Source organism: Spermophilus citellus, assembly GCF_964194105.1.
Source record: "Spermophilus citellus genome assembly, chromosome: 15".
NCBI classification, from domain to species: domain Eukaryota; kingdom Metazoa; phylum Chordata; class Mammalia; order Rodentia; family Sciuridae; genus Spermophilus; species Spermophilus citellus.
Window position 1 is genome coordinate 90,629,376 of NC_138195.1, and position 19,410 is coordinate 90,648,785.

The 19,410-nt window shown below is 54.5% G+C and overlaps 1 protein-coding gene across 2 annotated transcripts in view; it reads left to right on the forward strand.

Moving 5' to 3' along the window:
* Positions 1 to 19,410, forward strand: part of LHPP (phospholysine phosphohistidine inorganic pyrophosphate phosphatase) — a 96,042-nt gene that overhangs the window by 24,170 nt on the left and 52,462 nt on the right. The window contains exon 6 of one of the 2 annotated variants that reach the window (XM_081267448.1): positions 144 to 333. In XM_081267448.1, the coding sequence (XP_081123574.1) occupies positions 144 to 290 (147 nt within the window). In that variant the 3' untranslated portion in view covers positions 291 to 333. Of the gene's footprint in view, positions 1 to 143; positions 334 to 11,729; positions 11,822 to 19,410 lie in introns of those variants that run through there. The other variant, XM_081267447.1, reaches the window with a different exon arrangement.

Here is a 19,410-nt window from a genome sequence, read left to right on the forward strand (position 1 = left end):
TCTTAAGAGACTTTTTTTCCCGTCTGTTTTTAAGGTGAGTGAGGTACTGACAGACGCTACAGCGTGAAGAGTCTTAGAACAGCCTGGTGGGTGCAGGGGGCCAGGCAGGGAGGGACAGAGCTGTTGTGTGATCCCACTTACAGGAGCTGTCCAGCACGGGCACATCCAGAGGCACAGAAACAAGTGTCTATGAGTCTGGGGCCTGGGGCTTTTTGGTGCAGGATCTCCTTTGGGGCCATGAAGTGCTCTGGAACATGGAGATGGCCATACAGCCTTGTGAACACACTTAGTGTCGGCAGCCTGAACGCTGATGGTCATTATGGTGATAAGTTTTATTTAACATGTATTGTACCTAAATAAATTTTTAGAAATTACCTTTAAAATCAACAATAGTTCCTTATTATTAGACGATGAATCCATGTCTCAACGTCCCCAGCTGTCCTAGAAGGGTTCTTTTCCAGTTGATTTGCTGGACTCCAACCCAGCTGGGTCTACACCTCGCACATTAGGGTTAGGCGTCCTGACTCTCTTGTTAACATTCATGTGGAGCATTTCAAGTACCTGCACAGTTCAAGGGCAGCACAGGAACCTCAAGGCACATCATGGAGCTGCAGTAATTATCAACTAATAACTATTTTAAAAATTATTTTAACTTTTCACTTTGAAGAAATTTCACACAGAGTACAAGTTGCCACCGTGATGGGGTGGACTTCACGTGCCGTCCACTGGCTCCCCAATGTGGGCGCTTACACCGTGACTGTGGGACAGGGATAGACCAGGAAACTGGCATTGGTACAGGACCATTGACCAATTTGGAGACCTCCATCAGGTGTCCCCAGCCAGTGCCACTGTTTTTTTTTTTTGTTGTTGTTGTTGTTGGGGACATGTTGCACTTAGCAGTCCTGTCCCCTGGTGTCATTTATTCTAGGACAATTCCTGGTTGTCCTTTGTCTTTCGTGGCTGTGGGTTTTTGAAGCATGCCGGCTAGCCATTCTGTAGAGTCCCCTGCATTTGGTTCTCCTGTTGTTTCCTCACATTTTCATTTTAGTTACACATCTTGGGCCAGAATCGCACAGAACCTGTTATGGCGATGATAACTCTGCTAGGTGGTCACAGAGGTGTCTGCAAGGCTCTGTGCTGTGAAGTTATGTTTGTTCCTTTTAATGAGCATTCTGTGGGAAAGTGCTTGGTTCCTCTTCCGAATCACGCTTTCCCTCCCTGCTGTACCATGCACTGCTTATGTCTATGAGGGAGGGCATCGGGGATTGAACACAGGGCCTTGCACATGCTAGACAGGCACTGTACCACTGAGCCACATCTCCAGCCTTTGGTTTTTGAGATAGGCTCTCCCTAAGTTGCCCAGGCTGGCCTCACACTTGAGATCCTCCTGCATCAGCCTCCTAAGTAGCTAAGAGGTGTGTGCCACTGCGCCTGATCCATGGGTAATTCTTACCTGAATGGTGTTTCCCAAATGGCACTTTTTATGAATTGGAATTCACCACAAGCGATAGCTTCCCCTTTTCTTCCTTTTGTTTATACCAACATGGACCCAGGGACCCAACGTGGACCCCACAATGTTTTATTGCATGAGTTACGCTTTGTTGCTACTGTTATTTACTTTATTGTTCAGATTGTCCCATGCTTGTCTGTTGGGACCTCTTCCAAGTCTACTAGCTGCTTGTTTAATCTATTCGCCCACCAATCCTCTCCTCTTAAGTTATTTTGAATCAAAACCTAGAAATCGCAGCATTACCTCTGAAGCTAGGGATTCTTTATAAAAGCATAGACAATTCCATTATCATATCTGAAAACAATTAACAACAATGCCTTAATCTCATCAAAGATCATATTCCTCTGTTTGTCTTTAAATGTTTTAAGTTGTTCACGATTTGTTTGAATCAGGATACAAAGTCCTTCCATTGCAATTGGATGATGCTGTTTTTAAATGTCTTCATCTATCCTTCCTCTTCCTCCCCCATTCTTATTTTTCTTTCAACTTTTGAAGGAAACCTGGGCTGTCCGCCCTGTGGTTTCCCAGGGTCTGGCCTGGATCGGGTGGTGCTCCTGCCCCCTGCTCCTGCACCGCTGTGTTCAGTGGGTTCAGCACCTTGCCCCGGGTTGGGCCCAGACCTAGTGCAACCTCCTCTCTAGCTGCAGGCTCTGGACGTCCAGCCCTGTGCTTACCTGGTGTCAGCAGCTGTGAATGACCAGGGCCAGCTCCACCTGGTCATGAAGGGTCACTAGAAGGTTTTGCATCCTGGGGTGGCCCTTCTTCAGTTCTTCTCTGGGATCCTTCTCTGCAGGAGAATTCCAGTCTACTGCTGGTTAGCCTGAGGTTCCTGTTGGAAATGCCAGATTCCTTTATTTATTTGTCTTTAAAATAATGAGTTCTCTAGCATCCTCCCAAGGTCAGGTGAGATTTTAAAATACGCATGTCGTTACAGACAAATGGTCTAAATGCATTTGATGTGTGTCGGTCTGTTCCAGATGTCATCCTGTCCAGCTGCCTGGTGTCACCCTATTGATGGCCTAGTTGTTACGCTATTGATGTGCCAGTCATTTCATCTGTGACCAGGGGGAACCTCCTTGGGTTGCCACCCAGGTCCTCCTGATCTGACTCCAATGGTGCCTGAGAGGCTCTTCCCTCCCAGTCATGGCAGAGTGTCCCAGACCTGCCTTGTGCCTTTCCTGCCTGAGGCCTGGATCACCGTCCTCCTAAGGAGCCCTGCTCACCATTAGTGGGAAGCGTATCTAGAAACCGTGGCGAGGATGTCAGTAGTTCCCATTGCTTCTGGGTTGATCATCATTTCAAGTGAAGCTCTCAAAAATTGACATTATTAAACGCAAAATGCACCCTGAAATTTCCTACTAAGACTTCCGGTGCAGGTCCGAGCCGTGGTCTGTGCTTCCTCTCCCCTCCCATCTGCTTTTCCCTCGGCCAGGTCAGGAATCCTCACTCTCCAGAACAGCGACCTGATCATCTGCTTAGGCCTGTGGTTCACACACGTCCCTGAGTCCCAGGGCATGCCGCGGAAGGGAAGCCGGATGCCCCCAGTGCTTACTCCATGGTGCTGGCAGGGTATACGGTAGCTCCACGCGTCCCTGCGATGTCCCTGGTGAGGTGGCCGCTGATCTCTGAATGTGATGAGATGGCGGCTGGTGCTGGTGACAGTCTCTTCTTGACAGTTCTTTCTCTTTACAGCACATTCCCTCTGGAGATTGATGAGCAAAATAGCGTATTAAGGCTGCAGGGAACATCTGTTCTGGAGAGAGGTCCCCCAGGTGGATCCTTTTTTTGAATTCAGTTTACTTTTAATTTTTAAGGAATTGGTTTTGCAGCATTTGAATTTGTTTCGTAGTTATGTAAAATATTTATGTAGTTCCAAAATCAAATCCACAGAACCAGCCACGTTCAAGGCGGTCAGACTCCTGAGCTCCTGATTCTGTTCTGTTCCTACTTGTCTCTCACGGGGAGCCATCTTTACATGGCTTATCTTTTTTTTTTTTAAATATAAGCAACCGTGTTAATGTTCGTCTCACTCATCAGGTGAATTTAAGAGAGAATAAATTCTTAAGGTACTTTCTTATACAGTGGAAGAACAGCCATTGTGACAATCCCCCTGCACACCCTGGGGAAGAGCTGAGGCGCTCTGGGGTCTGGAGGCTGGGGCCGGGGTGTGGGAGGGGGTGAGGCCTCTGGATTCTTGCCAGGTCAGGGCGGCTGCTGCCTTCCTCTGGCTGGTCCTTCTGGAGCATCTGTGGCCCTGGGAAGCTGGGGAGTTATTTTCTCTGGTGACTCCAGGCACATGTGGCAAAGCTGTACCTATTTACCTCCCACGTTCTAAGTCCCTCTTCCGCCCTCAGGTGACGTTGCTGTCCCGCTCCACGGAGAGTGAGCTTGCACATTCTGAGGGTCGAGCCCGCTGCTCTGCTGACCTTTTGGCTGAGGTTACTTGAGTGTCAGGATGTGTCCACATTGTAAAGCAGCATTTCAAAATAAGGCCATTTCAGATAGCTTCTGCGGAGGTGATAATTCTCTGTTCCTCTTCCTTATTTTTAATGAAAAAATGGCTACGAGGAGCTGCTGGCTGCCCAGTGCCAGGCCGCGGCAGACCCTGAATTCCTGAAGCTGTCTAATCAATGAAGTCATCACCGCCGTTGGCTCCCTTGGCCGCGCCTCTCCCCAGCTGGCTTGCTGCTGGCTGCAGAGCTCTCGCCTGCGTGGAATGTTCGGAGCTCCCAGACCCAGCTCCCATTCCAACCTTTCCCCAGCAGCCCCAAGTGAAGGGCTAGTCGCTCTGATAGACGGGCGGTTCAAACCCCTTAGAGGGAGTGAGGCCCCTTTTAGGATCCGGAATCGGGCAAAGGAAAACATGGAATGGTTAATTCTAGAAATGCCTGGTTCTCATGGCTGACGCTTCTGTGGCTGTGGTATTTGTAGAGCTTCATACTGACGCCCGCAGGACAGGTCAGCGTGGGCAGTTTGTTCTCCACAAGCCTCCGTCCTGTTGGTTGTAAGTTGTGCAACTTAACGGAAGTCGGGCCGTTCAGACCAGGCGGGTGGTGGGGAGGAGCCTGTGTGTGGCAGCCGGCCCGAGGGTCCATGTCACAGGCCAGGAGCCTGAGCCTGGGGAGGAAGCACCTCAACACCAGCCCTGTCACCTGCCCGTGGAGGGACATGGGGCTGCTTCCTGCCCACTTGCACTTAATCCTGAGGGACAGCTTTGTGTTTGCCTCCATGTGCACACTTCTGATGCTTTTCCGGGCTCTGGGGCTGTGGTGTGGAGCCATGGTCCCCACACTTGCTTCTCCTTAGGAGGGTGTGTCAGTTCACCCTCCAGGACACGTGTGCCAGACTTGCCTGTGTCCTTACCAACACCATTGTTTCTTTTTGAAAAACAGTGATCCTTGCGTTTTCTGATCTGTCTACCTGTCCATCCTTCCTTTCCTCCTCCTCCTCTTTCTTTTTGGCTGTGCTGGAGATGTGACCCAGCTCCACATGCCAGCCGGTGCTCTGCCACTGAGCCACACTCCCAGCCCTGGCCCTTCAGCTTCGCTCCTTATGAATGTGCCAGACCCTGGTGGACGTGGCTTAGGGATGTGCCACCCGAGCTTGCTGAGGGGTCCTGGAGGCTGAAGGTGTAGATGTCACCTGGGCCTCTCCACGTGGGGTGTGTGCTCCTCAGTGCTGCAATGCAGGTACGACCACTGCTTTGTCCCCACTCAGCCCTGCTGTTCCCTGCCCTGTGACAGGGAGACAGGCTCAACCCAGCAGAGTCCTGACGTAGCTAAAAATGTCATGGAACGAAGGCTTTCTGGGGACACTCTCTGCCCTGGAAGTCCGTCCTCCACAATGCTGCCCCTGTTCTTCTCCTGGCATCTGTGGTGGCCAAGGAGTGCCTGCAGTCAGGTGACGCTGGAGGAGGAGGAAGGAGCCCACGGCCGCGAGGCCTGGGGCACTTCCTGCAGCTCTCTGGGTTCCGGGATCTGAGTCTGGCCTCTCAGTTGTGTCTCCGTCTGGGCGCTGCCAGCTCATCGGACAGGAAGTGAGATCCAGGCCTGACAGGTAGAGGTTTTTATTTCCCCCGACAGTGCACCTCTTGACCTCCATCTTCTTGCCAATGATTTTTTAAGTCCTAAATGATTTGGGAATAATTGCTCCTCCTGGCGTGATTATCGCCCTTCACCGATAGTAAATCTCTGAAGTCCCCAGGGTCCCAAACGCATTTTGGTTTTCAGAGCCCACAAGCTGGCCCAGACAGGCATCGCTGCTCCGGGCAGCCACGCACCCCTGGTTTCCCGCTCCCTGCACCCCCACAGGCTGCCTCCCGGGGCTCTGCTGCCTGTGTGTCAGGCCACGCCACAAAGGCTGCTCCCTGAGTGACAGCTCTTCCTCCAAGGGCCAGGTCTTTCTGGTTCCGTCTCCACGGGCTGCACCAGCACATGTCCAGCCCAGGAAACCCTGAGGGTGCCCCTTCTGAGAGGGAAGAGTTTCTGCTGCCAGTCATGGGTGTGCGTGTGTGTGTGTGTGAGTGTGCCCCTGCCACACACAAAACCTGATTGTCCAGAGGTGTGGAAAACGCCAGGCATGACGTGTGGTATGGGGAAGACCCATCCTATTTTTAAGGAGCCACCAGGATCATGGTCCCTGGGCCCCAGTTGGAGCGCTGTGGGTGTTCACAGGCCCAGCTGACGGCTTCCGACGCACCCGGAAAGGTGAAGCAGAGTCTGACGTGGCGGCCTCGCTGGCCAGCCGCCTGGCAGCTCTGGCTTTGGGAGCTCTGGAGTCATCCCCTGTGGGTGGTGGGCTCCTCTGTGCTGTCCCCCTCAGGGAAGAAGTGCCACTGGCTGGTTCTTCTTCGGGATTTGATGATTTCCAAGTAGTTCTGGGGAAGTTTGATAAACAAAAAATTCCACTTGTTTGTGCTTGGCCATTCTCCCCTGCCCAGTCCTCCCAGGTTTTACCTTATCAGGTACTTGTCCCTGGCACTAATATTAATCCAGTGTTTCTTTAAACTGACTCATTTTTTAACTAAACAATTGTATTTTAAAAGGAACTTTTTACCATTACTATAAATGGAAGAACAGAATCTCCAAGTTACCATGATAAATTAATCTAAAAATGAACATCGCAGGATTGCATTGAATGTGTGGCCTTGTTCTGTCAAGATCCAGTCGTCTACTAGTACGTGGAACACACTTTGGGAAACATGGGCGGAGGTGGAGGAAAGACCAGTGAAAACCAGCGGGAAGCACTGGTATGAACTATACCTCCGTGTCAGTGGACCGTGGCCACTGGGGGTCGGCAGGACTCAGTGCTGTGTCCTGGGTCCTCTCCCACGTTTCTCCCGGTCCCAGCATCTCCTGTGGCCTCTCTGACGGGGCCCTCTGGCCTCTGCACTTAGGTGAAGAGCCCAGGCTGATTCTTGGAAAAGCTTCGCCTTTTTCTAAATGCCCCCACCCCAGCCAGGGACGGGTGGCACCAGCTCTTCTTTGTCCTTTGCACAGCCCACAGGATTCCTCCAGTTGTTTCCAAGGACAGTGGCTCCAGGCTTATCAGCTGTGCTTCTGGAATTCACTGCAAGGCCTGCCCTGGTGACCGGTGGGTGGGTGGGCAGTTAGTGCAGCTGCGCTGTCCCCTTGGGAATGCTCCCACCCTCTACACCCCACAACCTGGTGGACCCCTCTTTCTCTTCACATCAAAACTCAGCACCTCACCTTCTCCGGGAGCTTCTCCAGCGTGCCTGCCGGCCCAGGCTTCCCAGCCTCCTGTGCTTTATCACAGGCCAGATTGTGTGCTTACGGGATTATTTGATTAAAGTCTGCTTCAGCTCCACAAGGGCAGAGACCATGTCTGTCTGACTCACACCGTCCCCACTGCCTGGCCAGCAACCTTGGCCCACACAGGGCTCCACTCCAAGGTCCCCAGTACCTGGAGCAAAGGGTTCCTATGTGAAGCATGTGGACTGTCTCCAGCATGATTAGATCAGCAGTTTCCTCAAGGAAACATCCCCTTCTACTTACTTTTAACATGTTAGGTGACATACTGAGTCCAGGCACCATGGGAGATGTTGAACTTACTCACCAGTTAACTTTAAACACCACCAGTTACCCATCTTCCACAGATTGAAGTAAAGCCTGGCCCCAGGTCTTGGAGCTAGCACACAGCAGGGCAGGGCCCTAGCCTCGCTGCGCTAACTAGTCTAAGACTTGTCCTCTGTCCATTCTGCTAGTCGCATAGTGCCTGCCCCTTTCCCATGGTCCTCCCGCCCCCAGGAGCAAATTCCATCTGGACCCCTGTCCTCGAGGCTGGCCCAGGGGATGGGCCCTCCGTGGGCAAGATCCATGGCTGATGACTGCTTTGTGGTCATCATTTTGCTTCGTTTTGGTTTGGGTTTGTTTGTGTATTCACCATTAGCTGCACCCAGCATCTGAATCCAGAGGGGAATCCTGTGGCCCAACTGTGAGTTTCAAAGCATCTGTCCCCATCAGCCTCAGGGTAATCAGCTGTCACTGGAATCGGGTACCTCTGCCTGGCCCCTGTCCAGGGTCCTCCGGGATTGTCTTGAGAGCAGAGCTGCAACTTGCTGAAGTGTAAGGTGTCAGCAGAGCACCTCGGGAAGATCTGAAGGTATTCTGAAGCTTTCAGTCAGATCCTTTTGAGGGAGTGAGAGAGACTGCTTTTTTCCTTCATCACTACGTGTATTTATGTAGAGAGGTGTGAATGCATTTAATCCTAATATTAATAATACAGGTATTAATAGAAGAAAGCCCCCTGAAAGACTGAAGTTTGGGCAACATTGACGTGGACTGTTCTAATCCTCCTCTTTCCATTGGTGACCAGTGAGAAGCCTCGGTTGTGTCTCTCAGTGTCTCCAGACATTGGCAGCCATACCTTGATTCAGGGTATGATCCACTCAATAAACGTTTGTTAGCCACCAAGTAAGTGCCAGATGTCACCCAGAGCCCCTGCCCTCACTGGACTCCTTCCTGCCTGGAGGAGGGAGGCAAGTGGAGTCCATAGGATGCAGTACGGTGCTGGCAACACAGAGTACCCTGGGAGGGCCACATAGCCCACTGGGAGGTGAGGACAGATGGTGTCACCCGAGTGGAGTCCTGAAAACTTGGAGGAATTAGCAGCCTACCTGTGCCGTGAGTTACCATTGCTGGTGTTCTCTGTCCCTTTGTGTAGATCTGCACTTCCATTTTTATCATTTTTCTTTTGCCCAAAGGACTTCCTTTTAATTTTCTTGTAGGATGGATTTGTTGTCTGAAATATCTTCATTTCACCTTTGTTTTTGAAAGATATTTTTGCTGGGCATAGAATTCTGGATGTGTTGAAGATGATGCTTCTTATTTGCAGCGTTTCCAACATAATCTGATGCCTCATCTTTGTGTCTTCATATATAGCGTGTCTTTTTCTCTCCTTTGGCTGTTTTAAGATTTTTCTCCTTTTTATCAGTTTTGATAAAGTTTTCTTTGTTTCTTGTGCTTGATGCTCATTGGAAACTTGGATCTGTGGACTTTGAATTTTTGTTGAGTTTACAAATCTTTCTGCCATTATTTCTTCAAAAATTTTATGTCTTCTATCTCATCTTCAATTACACTTATCTTTTTCTCTGCATTGTCTAATCTGACAGCTCACCTAATGTGTTTTAAACCCTGACATTGTGACTTTCATCTCTAGCAGCTTGATTTGGATCTTTTTCTATTTTTTATTTCTCTGTTTAACTTTTGGAAGACATGGAATACAGTTACAAGATCTGATTTATGCTCTTATCTGCTAATTCTCACTGTGTCGTTTCAGGGTCAGTTTTCCCCTCAGTGCTGGGATCCACCCAAGGCTGGGTGCATGTTGGCAAGCTCTCTCATTGAGCCACCCCTGAGCCCCACAGGGTCAGTTGTGATGGATGGGTCTTCCTCCTCATTATGTGTGTGATATTTTCTTTTGTCGCGTGTTCGATAATTTTTTATTAGATGCCAGGCATTGTGAATTTTACCTTTTGGGGTATCACATATTTTTGTATGAACATAAATATTTTTGAGCTTTTGTTCTGGGATGCAGTTAAATTACCTGGAAATAGTTTGATCCTTCCAAATCTTGCTTTTAAGATTTTAGAGGCAGTGGCAGAACAGGGCTTAGTCTAGGACTGATTATTCCTCGACACTGAAGCAGGGCATTTCTGAGAACACTACCCAGAGCCCTGTGAATTATGAGATTTTCCAGCCTGGCTGGTGAGAATAGGTTCAACCCTGTGTGAGGTCCGGGCACTGTTTGCCCTTGGTGTGGTTCTCCCCAGGCCTCAGGGAGTTATCACACTGCGTATGCTGGGCACTAGTCTACCGAACACCCAGGGACACCGTCTGTACACCTCCACAGTCTGCAGTGCCGCCTCCTCCCATCTGACACTGTCCCCTGGACTTGTGCTGCCTCGGTTTCCCCAGGATCTTAGAAGCTCTGTGTCCTCAGTCCGGGATCGGGGTGTCTGTCTGTTGGGCTCCCCCTGAGCTTTCTTCTGCCTTAGTCAGATCAGACTAATGACTAGCAAAAACAAAAACAAACAAACAAACAAAAAACCAAACCAGACTGGAGCCTAAACAACAGAAGTCTACTGCCCCACAGTCCTGGGGCTGGAAGTCTCAGATCAGGGCGTCGGCAAATTCTGCTTCTGGTGAGGGTGCACTTCCTGGCTTTTTTGTGGGGGCTCTTTGTTACTTTTAACTAAAAGCAGAATATCTGATGCTGGATACTTACTTACTTTATTTATTGGTGCTGGGGATTGAACCCAGGGCCTTGTGCATGGGAAACAAGCACTCTACCAACTGAGCTACGTCCCCAGCCCTGGATACTTTAGTTTTAAAAGTTTATTGTGCTTACAATTTTTGAAAGCTCAAAGTCCAGCATTGGGCAGCCTCATCTGCTCAGCCTCCGGTGCCCACCCCACCAGCCCAGCTGATCACAGCACAGTGGAGAAGGGAAGGGAAACGCTGCCTATAGAAGGGTCCAGGCGCGAGGGTGGCTTTGCTTTGTGGTAATGGCGCTCTCCAACAGGCACACTCGCGAGGCCAGCATCAGTCGCCCCCATGACCCAAACATCTCCCACGGGCCCACCTCCTAATGTTCCCTCCCCTCAGCCACCACACTGGGGACTGAGCACCCAGCACGTGAGCCTGAGGAAGGCACCCTTAAACCCTGTCCAGACCATAGCGGCCGCCTTCCTGCTGTGTGCCCACGTGGCCTCTCGTCTGTGTGTGGAGAGAGCTGTGGTGTCTCCAATGAGGACTCCAGTCCTCTTGGGTCAGAGCCCCACCCTGTGACCTCATGGAACTGTAACGGCCTCTCTGGAGGCCCTATCCCCAGATACAATCACACTGGGGGTTAGGGCTTTGGGTTCCATCGCACCCTCCCTGCACCCACAGTCTGGAAATGCTGAGGGCAGAAAGCCGTGCCAATCGCCGGACCGGCCCCATCTGCTCCCTGGTTTCAGAAGTCACTGTCCATCCTTGCATATTGTCCATTGTCCTGGAACATGCTGGTTCAGGGGGTGCCTGGTTCTGCGCTGGTTTCAGGTGGGGGATTCTGTCCTGAGGCTGCTTCTGAAAGGAAATGGTCTCCAGGGGCTGAGCACGTGGCTCAGTGGTAGAGGGCTTGCCTAGCACGTGCAAGGGCCTGGGTTCCATCCCAGTGCTGCAAAACAACAACAACAACAAGTGTCAGGCCTCGAATGACCCTCTGTGTGTTTTCCTGCGTATCACTTTGTCCTTGATAAGTAGCACTTCATTATTGAAAGCAAAACCTTTTAAACTGTGACTGCAAAGATTTGCCAGGGGTTTGTAATTAGTTTTCACAGAACTAAGGGTTGGTAAAACCCCCAGATTTCAGAGGGTTTGATGCCATGTCAATCACAGCCCATAGTCCATGCTCACCCGGAGGCCGAGCACAGCCGCACCCCACTGGTCCCGTGTGCCACATCACACGGATGCCTGATGATTGATTTCAGATTTCACAAATATAAACCATTCAGAGGTGCAGCCCACGGGGGCAGCAGGAGATATATTCAAGGTGGCTTGACTTTTAATCAATACTGTGACAATATTATCTTGTTTAATTCGTGTGATGGTGATTTTAAACATCAAATCAAGCAATTTATGATGTCGAAAAAGATGAAGGAGCACGGGAATAAAATTCTCCTGACATCACTTCTGAGCATATTTCACTGCTGTGACAGGCCATCATGATTGGAGACGACATCGTGGGTGACGTTGGCGGTGCCCAGCGGTGTGGAATGAGAGCGCTGCAGGTGCGGACTGGGAAGTTCAGGTCAGTGCTGCCCTTCTCCTAGACTCCCTGGTGCCCGTGTTCTGCTCAGGTCTTATTTTCTAAAGCAGAGGCCTGACTGTAACTGACCTCTGAGGACGGGTCTGGCTGGCCTTTGTAGCAGAAATGGCTGTCTTTCTGTGCTTGCTGTGTGGGGTAAAGCAGAGTGACTTTTGATACAGGGTCTGGGTTTGGAAACCGTGTGAGAGGTGAGCATGCCGAGATGAGCAGGTGGAGGCCCTGCCCGTCCAGGGGCGGCCCACCAGGGAGTCAGGCTGAGCATGCGCTGCTCTCAGCTGTGTGCTTGGAGACGTCACAGCTGCAGATGTCATGGTCGATGGCCCCCAGCCCCTCGGGCCCCTACATCTATGAGATGTAGAGAACCTAGAATCAGTGACAGCCGTCACGGAGGCTCTGGGATGGAACCGCCCTCACAAGAAGGAGCTCGAGTTCTGTTTGTTGGGTCCAAAGTCCAACAGTTCCAAGCAGGTCTCCAGGCACCAGGTGGGCATGGTGCCTATGGGCACATGGAGCTGCCCTGTGGTGACGGGGCTCTGGCTTGCTTGGTCATTGAGAGAGTCTGTTCTCCATGGCTTTGATTGTGAAAGATTACCTTTTGCTGGAGAGACTTGGTGAAAATGGTACCCAGAGCACCTGGGTTTGGGGAGGGCTGGTCAGTCACCTCTGTCCTGGGTGATCTGCTGGGTCGGAAAGGATTCCAGGCCCGACTTTCCCCCTGAGGTCTCTCCTGGGTGAGGGGCCTGTGGTTTGGGGCCATAGGCAAACATGGGGTGAGAGAGGGAGCCTCAGTGTACCTGAGGTCTGGGGTCGGGAATTCCAGAACCTCCCAGCCACTGCCTGGACCCTCCTGGGGAAAGTCCCCTTTGAAACCTCAACATGCTGAAACATGAACCTTCTTTCTGCTCCAGGATCTCAGGGTAAGGGGGTTGGTCTCAGGGAGCGAGAGATCTTACTTGCCGGCGGCAGAGACTGGGCCTGGGCCTTCCTTCTCTGAGTCTGCTGCCACTCTGCAGAATACCTGGGCTGTGGAACCCGCATGGGGAGAAATGATTCTCATAGCCCTGGAGGCTGGAAGTCCAGCCTGGCTCCCAGATGGCTCCTCCTGTGGTCACCCTTCCAGAGGAGGAACGTTGTCCTCATACGGTGCAAGAGAGGAGAGAGAGAGCCCATCCTATAACAGCATTAACCTTCACGACCAAACACCCCATGGCCCGCCTCCTGACACTGGCGCAGGAGATTGTGTTTCTAGGCTGGATTTGGGGACACACTCAGACCACAGCAGCCCTTGTGGTGCCCCTCTCCCTGAGGATTGCAGAGTCGGCCTTGCCATGCTCCCAGGCACAGGCCTCCTTGCTCGGTTCCCTCAGAGGGTGGTGGCACCCGGGGCTCTGCTGCGCGGTGCCGCCCTGTGGCAGCTGTAGGAGCCCCCAACAGTGCTCCTGTGACAGCTGCTGATTGACAGCAGTGGCGTGGCCTAGCGGAAGGCGGAGCCTGGGGCTTGTGCGGTTTTGTGCTCAGGGTGTCTTCTGGTTGTTGGAGAAAACGTGTTGTCTTTCTTGATGTGTCCTCAGATGGGTGGCCAGGTGCCAGGTGCCCCTTTACTTGAGAGTGTACTTACTGGGCAGGCCTCTGCGAGGCCCTGTCGGGGGGCCACTCTGACACTGCACCACGAAGGGTGGACCCTTTGCAGAGTCTAGTTATGTTCATGGCATTTAAAGGAAACATAAGTGGGGCTGGGGACATGGCTCAGTGGTCAGGTGCTCGCCCTGCATGTGTGAGGCCCTCGTTCCATCCCAGCACCACACACACACACACACACACACACACACACACACAAGTGCGAGTGGCGGTGCCGGATGGAGCTTGCTCCTACATTTTGCCAAACCCTTCCTGACCACCTTCTCTGTGCAGACGAACGTGCTACTAATATTCTGGTATTTTGTTTTTACAAAAGAAGGTGGGGCATTATTCTGCAACCTGCTGTTTCTTGTACACTGATCTGCTGCGTCGTCCATGACCATTCTTCTTTATTTAAACACCGTGGACGTTGCTCCTGGGAGTGCTCAGCAGGGAGTGCTCAGCAGGCCCTGGGGTGACCACCGGGCTGGTGCTCGGCGAGTGATTCCCCTCTGCTCCCACTGTGGGTGGAGAGGGTGAAGCTTGGCCCCTGTTTGGGGGTATTTGTCAGTCTTTCTTTGTTAGCCTACTGGGCGGATGTACAGCAGCCTTAATTCAGGCAGGTGGGGATGGAGTCACCCCCAGGGAGGCCACAGGAGCAGGACCCAGGGACGGAGATCCCTCAGCCATGGGTGACCCTCTGGAGCCCTGCTGCCCCATGCTGTGACCACGGCTGCAGGTGGTGACTGAGCGCTTGAAATGCTGATGGTCCAGACTGGGATGTCCTGGAGGGGGACTGCGGCAGGGCCTCAGGGATGGGGTGGGGCAGCACCGGGACCAGACCTGTTGGGTTTCTGGGTTGACCCAGGTGGAAAGCTGCTCTTTGAGTCGACCTCACCTGGCCGCTGTACTTTTTGTTACACGGCTATTAGAAAGTGTTAGCTCGCCCCTGACTCGGCATTGGTGGCCTCGTGGTAGGGGGTTTGTCCGTGTCTTTGCACCGCCCTCTTCTCCCTCCAGGGGGGCACTCTTAGCGCAAGGACAGACCCGCGGGACCTGGTGCTGCCCAGGCTCGACAGCCAGGTGGGCAATGTGCTCCATGGCCCTGAGCGGGCCACAAGCTGGGGGCCAGGTTGTGGCTGGGAGTCACAGGCTCCTTGGCACCTTGCTTTGTGCCCCTGCAATGTGGCTGCAATGTGTCACCCAGGGAAACCCCCTGGGCAGGAGATGAGTCCGGGCTCTGTGCATAAGAGTTCACGTGTGTTGAAGGGACGGGCCACCCCTCTGCTGTTGACCACTCTGGAGCCCAGCTGCTTGATGTCATAACCAGCTGGCGCCAGTGGAGTCTACAGGGACCCTGGGACCTGGGCCAGAGCACTTCCCTCTGTGGAAATGCCACCATCCCGCCTCCTTGGCAGCATCCAGCTTGTCCTTCCAGGCCCACACCCCTCTGGCCACATCTTAGTGGGCAGTGCATGGTCTGCACGGTCCCTGTCTCTACCAGCTGTGACCCCTCCGTGGCAGGGGCTGTGTCCTGCCCGTGACTGAGGTGTGTCTTTGCCCCTGTGCCAGGTCTCTCTCACACATGGCCCTGAACGCCTCCCCAGAGCCAAGGGCCCACAGAGAGGCATTGAAAGGCCTCTCTGGCCCTGTCCTCTGTTGGTAGCCAACTGGGGAAAGCGGGATCGGAGGGAGGGATGGCCTGATCATGCACAGTGGTAGAGCCCACAGTGAGTGACCTCACACTCCTGCCTGGTGTGGGGCCAGGACAGGACGGGGAGACTGAGCTCTCTGGGTGCTGAGCAGGGCGGGGCTGGAGTCACTGGCACCACAAGGGGAGGTGCTGACCTGCTGGGCCCTGCGTGATGTCCCTTCAGCCCCTCTGGTTGTGCTCACAGTAGTTCCCGAGGCAGCTTGTCGGCGGTCTGGGCCTGGGCCTGCTCGGTGGCTGAGAGCAGGTTCCTTGTCATCTTCTACCTGTGCACACCCTCTGTCCTTCCTGCCTTTGCCCTGGCATGGCCCAAGGAACAGGGAAGACCCTGAGCCAGGGGCGGTCACGGGGTGGCCTGGATTTCACAGAGCCTACAGTGCCTGGCAGGAGGACCGGGGAGCTTTGCCGGGGCAGACGGAAGAGGCTCCCCACGGGCGGCCTGCACCCCTCTCCCACCCAGCAGCACTGCCCTGAGCCTGGGCAGAGAGCAGAGCCTTCTCTTCAGACCTGCTCTGTTTGGAAGTCCAGCCCAGGCACCAAGGTGTGGACCTCCCGGGTCGGCAGCTAAAGGCCTGGGTGTCTCCCCGCCTGCCCTGTTCCTCACAAGTCTGGCACCCGGGGCACCCCGGCCCGGGCCCCAGATCACAGTGTTTATACCATGGGGCCCCCACACCTGCTGGCACCAATCCTTCTACAGACCCCTGGGTGCTGGCTGCCCTCTGCCAGGGACTTTGAGATGACACCACTGAGACCTGCCCAAGGCCACCCGGTGAGGAGTGACGGGCTGGGCAGGTTTGACCGCTGCCTTCCCGGGTGAAGCACCCTGCTCTTGTCACATCTGCAGCAGAGCCACAGAGACTGTTTGCCCCAGCCTGGCTGCAGGGCCAGGCAGGGCCCTGGGGGTAAAGGGCCAGGCCTCGCCTGCTGCTCACCAGCCCTGGGCATTGTTTCTGGCCTTCCTGGAGAGAGGCCGGCCTCCTCTGCCTCTCTTTCCTGGGTCCTGGGCCCTCCATTCTAGCAAATTCAAGGAAGGGACACCCTGCCCATTGAGAGGCGCCCTCTCTGTCCCCAGAGGGGAGGGACAGTGTCAACACGTCACGGACCCTCCCTACCTCATTATATCCCTACCTTACCCCTTCTCTTGGAGTACCTGGGGTACCTGGCTTCTGACCACTCTAGTCCCTGCCCACACCGCACCCCACAACCAACATCCTGCTTCTTGAGCACAAATCAGTGTCTTCACTGCCTTTTCCAGGCATTAGCTGCTGGGCAAAAGACCGGCACAGGGCTCACGCCAGCGCTTTCCTAACCAACCGCTCAAGGTCAGACGATGTTCCACGGGCCCAGAATGTTCTTTGCCCTCTGGACTGCAGAGGGGAAGTTTCCCGGCCAGTATTCCCGGAATCTTACAAGGGCCCTTCTTGCTGGGGCTCAGGAACTGGGTTCCGCTGTACCGGAACCCAGCTGGGCCCTGGGTCCCGGAGGGCTTTCCACGCAGCAGGGCCCCAGCCGATCTGGGACCCCAGCCCCCTCCAGGCCTGGCTGATGGGAACAACAGGCCATGTGACGACAGACCTGGAGTGGGGCAAGAAGGAGAGCGCTCCAGAGCTGGCCAGCGGCCCATGCAGACAGCTTCTGCCAAGCACAGCCCCTCGCCTGGGTCACCGCCTGCAGCAGCTGCTTCAAAGTGCTTCCTGTCAGAGGAGGCTCGGGTGTCTCTTTGGAATGAAACACATTTTTCTTTGGTGCCAAGTGGAGTTTGAAGGGAGTGAGTGAACCTGGTGCAGTTCTTCAGCTGTCACCTGTGTCTCCGTGAACAGCTGCCTAGTGGAGTCCAGGTGTGGGTGGCAGCCCCAGTCAGCAAGCCCAGGGGTTGAGCCCTCTGTCCCTGCAAATGAGCAGCGCCACATGGGCTGAGCAGGCTGCCAGCTTCCTGCCCTCCTGTGTGGATCCTCCCTGAGCCTGGGCTGCTGGAAGACCATCTTGGGGCCTGTGGCCAGGCAGAGGTAGAAACAGGACTGGCTGCCCCCTCTGCAGGTGGAGAGAGGGGCGGCTGGGCTGGGCTCACCTTGCCTGTTCCTCACATTCCAGTCTGGGCCGCCAGTGTGGGAAGGGCAGTGGGAAGGAACCCGCAGAAACTCTGCTCGGTGGTGTGAATCCGCGGCTCCTTAGTGGTGCCTTAAAGCAAGGGTCCTGCTGGGGGACGGAGGCTGTGGCTGCAGGGATGTGGGTGAGCACTTCTGGGCTCAGAGAAGTCCTTGAGCTTGCCCCAGGTCACACAGCAAGAGGACACAAAGGACTGCAGCCCACATGCTTCCTGCCCTCTTCTCCACCAGCTGCAGTGAGCAGCGTCTCGCCTGCCGCCCAGGGCAGTAGTGTCCACATGCTCAGAGGGTGCAGCCCTCTCCACAGGCAGCATTACCCCATGCTGTCCCTCTAGAGGAGGCCTGAGCCTGAGCCCTCCGTCTCCAGAGCTGGTGTCACTCAACAGGGGTGGCAGTACCGGGCTCACGGTTGTGCTCCGCTTGGCCCTCCCTACTTTGTCCCCTACATGCCACACACAGTGGGGCCTGTGCTGGTCCTCCAACAAGCTGACCCAGGGCAGACCTGAAGTGAGTCGCTTGACCCTGAACACCCCTCTGAGGCCTGGCAAGGTGAGGTGACACGGGGCAGCCCCAGGAGTCACATCCTTGCTGCTTTCACTGGGAGCCAGCTGCAGCCTGCCAGAGGAGCAAGGTGGGAACTGTGGCCCAGCTGCCTGTCTGTCCAGAAGGTTCTCTGCCTTCAACAAACCTTGGCCACTTGGCCTCTGCAGGAAGCCCCCGAGGGCCGCCAGAGCTGGGCTGCTGGCCAGAGCCTTCCTCGCTGTTCCTGTCTTCTGGCACCCAGGGAAGGTGCTCTGAGATTTATCGATCTTCCCAGAAAGATAAGGGAGGGAAGGAGAAGAGGGGCGGGGCCGTCCCCGTCCCTGCGGTCACCGCCCAGGGCAGTGCTGTCTTTGGGCAGTGGCGCCACAGCAGGTTTTACTTGTGTGCAGGTCCCTCTGAGTGGTGGGCAGGGTGTGATTCCTGGCCTGCTCCCTCCGTCCCAGGGTCATTTTCAGGTTGGGGTCAGCCAGGGACAAGGCCCCACCCAGCATCCTCACACCCCGGGCTGGGCTGCCTCATGCCCCCAGGCTCTCGGTGCCCAGATCCTGCCCTCTGAGCACCTAGGGGAGTCTCTGGGGGCACCCAGCAGCTCTGCCACTTGCCAGCTAGGTGAACTTGGACGTGGTGTGCACTTCCTTTGTCCATGTGTCCACTCCAGGGCCTCCAGACCCCTCCAGGTGTCCTCAGGTTGCTGCTCCTCCATCAGGGGCCTGGGAGGGACTCCCTGTGGGCCTCTAGCCTGGCACTGGGCCTCTCCTGGGCAGGGACGAAGTCCTCTTCACCTCCTGGCCCTGGCCTGGCCGTGGTCTGTGGCACAGAGCCGACCTCTGGCCCACAGCAGGGTCCTCAGCTGGGGTCCAGGGCTCATGCCCTCTGTGTGGCCTCTCTCTCAGCCCATGCATTCTCAGTCAGGGCCATGTTGCCGGAATTGTGGGCAGTGGATGGAGAAGGGACCCAGGTGTCACCGTGGTTGTGGTCCTCCTGGGGACTGCCACACAACAGGGGGGGCAGGCACCTTGCTTCTGCTCGCTCTTCTGAGTGTCGAGGCCCCTTTCTGCACCCAGCCCACATTGACCGCAGGCCTGGGCATGGGACTCAGGCTTGGCCAATCTGGAGCACAGCGGCTCCTGGCCACAGCATTGTACGTGTGTCCGGGCCATGAGTTGGCCCAGGGTTCTTCAGAGGACCAGTGAAACCTAAGCCAGGAACTAGCAGCAGCCACCTGTCACTCCAGGGGACAGTGCCTGAGGGTAGAGCCCACCGTCATGAAGGCAGCACCCCAAGGTGAAGAGACCCCTGATGTATCATTTGAGCCCCTGGACTTAGCTCTCCCTGAAGCTGGTCAGTTAGCCAGGGGGCTTCTTTCCGATGTGTGCCCAGTGGGGAGCCTGCAGGGTTCCGCTTTTGTGACACCTGTGACTGACAGGGTGTTCAAGGCCCAGTTCCTGTGCTGCTTTTTTCAAGGGGCAGATAAAAAAACTCGTTCTGTGTCTGGAAAGTCCTGGAAGGGACCTCGTTAACCTCTGGGGAAACTTTGCCCGTGGAGATGTGTCGGAGCTGTCCCAAAACAGAATGGACTGCCTGAAAAGGGTGAG